The sequence below is a fragment of the Macadamia integrifolia genome, unplaced genomic scaffold (genome assembly GCF_013358625.1).
Source record: "Macadamia integrifolia cultivar HAES 741 unplaced genomic scaffold, SCU_Mint_v3 scaffold978, whole genome shotgun sequence".
NCBI classification, from domain to species: Eukaryota; Viridiplantae; Streptophyta; class Magnoliopsida; order Proteales; family Proteaceae; genus Macadamia; species Macadamia integrifolia.
In genome coordinates this window covers 139,750-145,560 of record NW_024870608.1, presented here as the reverse complement: position 1 = coordinate 145,560, position 5,811 = coordinate 139,750, and the positions used below count along the sequence as shown (strand labels likewise).

Genomic DNA, 5,811 nt, shown 5'->3' with positions numbered 1-5,811 from the left:
TACTTGTTATATTCAAGGGCATTTTTGAGTATGGGACAGTCGATTGGACTCATGGAGGTCAACTGGTACACCTAAAAGATGACCATTTGAGTGAGATTTCCTATCTAATTTTGTTCTCTAATCTCACATATAAATACCTGTAATGCTAACTAATAATCAATCATTCCTAAGCATTTGAGACTAAGTTCTAAAGCATCTGAGGTGAAAATTAATCTACTCTCTCCTTGAGCAATTGGCCTACATTATCTACACAAGTAAAGCCCAAGGATTTTCTCAAAGGTCTTCATCATCATAAATACTTTAGCAAAGATATTGAAGACTAAGTGAAAGGTGCATTCTATTCATTCTTGCTTATCATTATTGCATTACATAGAGGCAACTCTAATCCTATTCCACTATTTCTTATTTGTCCAAGAGTTAGGTAATTCTAGCGTTGGACGGTTGTACACAATACTCTAGACTTCAATTAGGTGTTGTGCAGGATCTTCTTATCCTTAAAAAATGTGTAAAGTCTCTCTCTACCTAGAAAGACATTGTATGATCACTCTCTACCTGTGCAAGAGATTGTACGGATTCACTTATCCTTAAAAGATTATGTAATGGTTTTTCTCCCTACCTGCTGTATTAAAAGGCAAAAGCTAGTGGAATACCTAACAATTGGAAGTTGTAGGGAATAGACTACACTCAGATTGAGTCGAACCACTATAAACCTTAGTGATATGCGATTGTGGTTAACTTTATTATTTTGCATTTTTACTTTGCAATCACATTTGGAACACTAAATCAAAAGGATTGAAAAATCCACTAGCATAATCTACTCACTCCCATCTAGGTTATTTCAGGGGACTCTGATGGAGTCATCTAATGCTGGTGTTGATGATTGGGAAGGATCAGGGTAAGGGTCAGGCTCAGGCTCAGGTACCCAAATAGCTAGTGATGCTGCATCTCTATGAGCTTAGATGGCTGCGTCTTCTAATGGAACTTTCCAACAAGGTGTTATTTCTTCCTTTGTTCGTCTGAGTACCATGAGCCTGGCCTTTACCCAGACATGCATCCCTAGGTCACCCCAGCCCTAAGATTACTCTTTGATCCCGGGGCTCTATGGAGAGGAGCCATCAATCAGTGGACTCTCATGAGTAGTTCTAGTTATGATATTTACCACCTCACGGTGATGATGATGACACCAACGGCCACACTTAAGACAACTAACGTCATTATGATTAAGCCTCATTTTGTTATATGTATTTCATTATTTGTAAGTGGATTAAAGAGAATATTTTTGTGACATGGCAAATTCAATATATTATGTTGATAGAATACAACTTGTTGAATGCATCGATGATGGATACAGGGTGCTTGATACCTCATCATTTGTCAAAATTACGATTATATTTATATTTAAGGTCTTAAAACAATTTACATTACACATTTCGAGTACCTTATATTTAAAATTGTATTTATAGTTATCATTTTATTTCAAGGTTTCTTAATTTTCATATTCTCACGCTGCGTTTGGTATGCATCATATATTTCCTCAAATGCATTCAAAGAATTCATAACAAATGCAGCCTAAGTATATTTTTCTAGATTTTTCTGAAATTTAATGTTATTTTTCTAATTTACTATACATTTATGCCCTCTTTGGCATCTTTTTTTTTTCTTACCTATTTAACGAAAATCATTAATGAAAGCCATTTTTATCAAAACATAAAAATGGTTTGATAACTACTTGATAAAAATGGTTTCTAGTGAGAAATAGTTTGATATTCCTCTGTGCAAAATGGTTTTTTGAAGAAATGACTGAAGAGATGTTCTCTTCACCCATCTTCCTTATAACTCTCTTTCTTCACTTTGGACTGAAAAAGAGGGGGCAAGGGGCTTGGATTTCTAATCACATAGAAAATAACTACTTTACTTGTCCATATTAGGACTTTACGTACATGCTTATTAAAGTTCAACCCAAAAATAACTGAAAATCAAATTTGGCCAAAACACATATATGACCCTTGATCTCTTTTTGGTTTTTATGTTTTATTAATTTTTTTTTTTTTAAATAGAAACAAGCTCCATAAATGATACCAAATGCAACCAAAATCGTTTTTGTGAAAAAAAGAAAAAAATCAAAAAGAAAAATGAGACCAAAGAAGGCCTCAGATTTTTTAGTCTTTGAAAAGAAAAAACTATTTCAAGATTTTTTTTTTTTTCCTTTTACATTGGATTTTTTTTTTATATAGATTATCTAATTCTTTTGTGGTTTTTTACAAATTGTTTACAAATTTATTGTACTTATCATAAATATTTATTTTACCACTTCAAAAAATTAAGATTTTCTTCCTTTTCATTTTCAAATATCTGTTTATCTGGATTTTTATTTTTTCGTCCTTTCTTTTTTTTCTTTAATTTTTGGCTGGGTTGTTTGCAGGTGTACCGTTTTCTGGTCGATCCGGTGGCCAATCCCAACCCAATCCCAAACAAGCCCAATCCTGGCTAATCCAGACCGATCCATGCCAAAATTATCTAGATCGAAAGCTTCCGGGTTTTAAATCCCTGATCGTCAGTTTCTTTCCTTGATGGTCTGCTTTTTTGAACTAGCTACATACTAATCACATGTCAAGTTTCAGGTCATCTCTACTTATATGCCTGTATGGTTTACTTCTGCTTTTTCAACACTTGTTCTCAAATTTGAATATCTATTTTTATAGCTGTATATCTAACATTATAAATTAAAAAATAAAATAAAATAAACATGTTCTTAAGACTAAAATCTCCATTTCATGAATCCACAAAATTTAGGCAGAAATGAAGTTGCATCCCCACCTCTACCTTGCATTTGGATAACCAAAGGCCCTTTCTTGTTTGAGACTTCTATAATTAGGTCCCCATACTTTTTCTTAGGGCCTAAAATGTGGAATTTTTTCTATGTGGCCTCCCAACGTAGAGAAGAATCTGTTGAATGTACTTTGTCAGTGTGGACAACCTCATAGTTACTAAATAGCAGTTCAATTACCACTCCAAGATTTATATGCTAAGCTCTTTCCATGGTATTGCTTAGCCAAACTCAATACACAAATGTGCAACAGGATCAGCTGCAGCAATGTCACCCAGAGCAGGTATGCTGGCTGGGGCCCAAGTTTTACAAGAACTCCAATCGTTGTTGCTACTCTTGACAAAAAGCCAAGTTGAAATACCACAGCAGCAGCCATCAGTGATGAGCCGTCGGCAAGTTGGAATTATCTTCTGTGACCTACGTATTGCAGTGCCAAACAATAACCTCTGCCCAGGGCTTCTGGTCCAGAGGTTTCTGTGTTAATGTAGTTCCCAAAGCTCAAGTTACATATAGCATATCCAATACACTAACTTCCTGTCCAAAACCATTTCATTTGGTTGTGGCATAAAAAGGTGAAACTGCATTGTAAAGCTTGTTTCATCCTCCTCTCACGTGCAATACAGCACAAAAAGCAGACACTAACTAGTATTATACTATTATTCTATATACAATGTCACCCTTCTTACCATAGTAAATGGGAGCCTTAATCTCCAATCCTTCTGCTTGCGGCTTAATGGTCTTCCTTTACCTAACAGTCCTCTATTCTCCTTCACATGTGCCAATTTCCACACACAAAGCTCCGTGTCAGTTTCAACAGACTCCAGCAAGAACACTCCATCCTTCTCTTGGAATTTTGGATCTACATCTTCTACATAGCATACTCTCATAGGCAAGTCTTTGAACCGACCCAAGTCATCTGGAACTTTAAGCATCCGTTCCGCTCCTGGTGAAGATACCTGAGAAAGAAAAATAATCTCTGGATAGGCACAGATTTCAAATTGTATATTGAATGGGATCCACCCATACTCTTTATCTGCACAAAGCATATGAAAGACAAGTCATAACTCTACCTCAAGGGCCAAATCATCAGGTATATCTCCAGATTGTCCCATCTCTTCCAATTTTTTCTTGTAAAGACAACTGTAACTTTCCAGTTCGTCCATGCTTGGACACCCATATCTGGAAGGAAGGACTGCAGGTTTAGCAATTGCACATGAAATTGGAATGAATAACATCACCCAACATTCTGCACAAATCCTTGACAGTGTTGCAACTGAAAGTTCAAAAGAAAAATATAGGCAACTAAACCCGAACACAATTTGTTGTGTTGGATCAACTGGACAATGGAAACAAATAAAATCAAGGGAAGTTGATGAATCAGACAAAAGGCTACCACATCGATGCAGAAAATAAGTGAAGATTGCTTGACTTCTAAGTGTTCGTACTAAAAATTCATTCCGCTAGTGAGACCAATCAACTTTTAAGTGAACTGGAAAGTAAGAAAGACTGAGAACCAGCAAACGATCATGAATTAGCTATTAGTTCCTCAATCAATTTGTTCTAAATATGTTATCTGGATCATACAGTTGACTGGACTGTTGCACTATAGTTTCTGAGAAAAGCTGAGTATTTGAACGTAAGCCCTGATATTCTTTGAAACATAATTGTTAGAAACAAACAGTGAAGACCAGATATCAAAGGGGTAGCTTCATTCTAAAAAGGTGTATGCAAGGCTTCAACTAAATTAAAAAAGGGCATACACAGTGCACAAAGCTCCCACCTGATGCAAAATCAAGACTGCACCAGATTGACCCTTCTAGCAATATAGACCGAGATGAACTGGGTTCAATTGGGTTTTTGCGTTCAGTAGGATATTCTAATTATCTAGGATTTATTTTAGTTGGGAAATCTATGTAATCTTTTATTTTAGTAGTTATGAGACAAGTAGGGAATTTCAATTTGAGTTTTATTCAGTTTCTATTGTTTTCTTTTAGTCTAGTTCTCGGGAAGTACTTAAGAGATTTTATTTATCTTCAATCTTGGATTTTGATTAGGAAATTTTTTATTTCTGTTTATTATTAATAGGCTTGTAACCCAGTTCATTGGTCAGAGTTGAAAAATGGAATTTACTTGATTTGTGATGGATTACCCCTCTCACCTTATACGTGACTTTCCCCTCTGTTCCTTATTTTCCTTCTCATTTAAACTTCCTTTAATTACAAGTTTGCAATCTCCTTGATTTATATACTATCCAGGCGGGCCCATAAGCGATCCGAACAGGGGTTTCAAACCCCGGATCCACATCAGCACCACTGCAGGTATGGGGAGGGTCATAATGTACACAGCCTTACCCAGCTTGCATTTGCAGAGAGGCTGTTTCCCGACTCAAACCCGTGACCACGGTCACAATGGAGCAACCTTACCATTGCAACAAGGTCCACCCTCTAAGGCTTCAACTAAACTGATCTCCAAAAAGCATACAACCAGCAAATCCAGATAGTTAATTTCACATCTAAGACCTCCCCGGGGGGCGGGGGGGTGTAGTGGTGGGGGGATCTAGGTCATTGTCTTGGTGGTGCCAAAAATGCATGACAAGCTCATACACGAGGGGCATCTTACTGCACAGAAGGTCCCACTTCTAATACATGGTGAAAGTCACATAATCACTTATGGCAAGTCACAGTTTATAGTGGGACGCTCTCAATGCATGGGGAAATCGGAAGCTAAAAGTAAAATAGGGAAAGTCCAATACAACGAGGATCTACAATTAAGAAGTCAATGAAATTTAGCATGTGCTTAATGTGAAAGGTGCCTTCTCAGCCCTCCATGTGGCTCCGGTCAAGCCTCCATTCTACTAAACCTGACAAGCTGACTGATCTTAATAAATCTCATGTGCCAATGCCGCCCTCTTTCCACCATTTACCCCATTAGGGGGCATGTAACTTTTCTTCTTTTATTTTCCTTTTTCCTTTTTTTTTTTTTTT

The 5,811-nt window shown here is 36.7% G+C and overlaps 1 protein-coding gene across 1 annotated transcript in view; it reads right to left on the bottom strand.

Annotated features, from left to right (window-relative positions):
* Positions 1–2,371: 2,371 nt before the first annotated feature.
* The window catches only part of LOC122070709, a 24,969-nt gene continuing 21,529 nt past the window's right edge, over positions 2,372–5,811 (bottom strand). Inside the window, exons 4-5 of the mRNA XM_042634920.1 lie at positions 3,898–4,006; positions 2,372–3,783 (exon numbers count right to left, since the gene is read on the bottom strand). Coding sequence (XP_042490854.1) covers positions 3,484–3,783; positions 3,898–4,006 — 409 coding nt within the window. The 3' untranslated portion in view covers positions 2,372–3,483. The remainder of the gene's footprint in view (positions 3,784–3,897; positions 4,007–5,811) is intronic.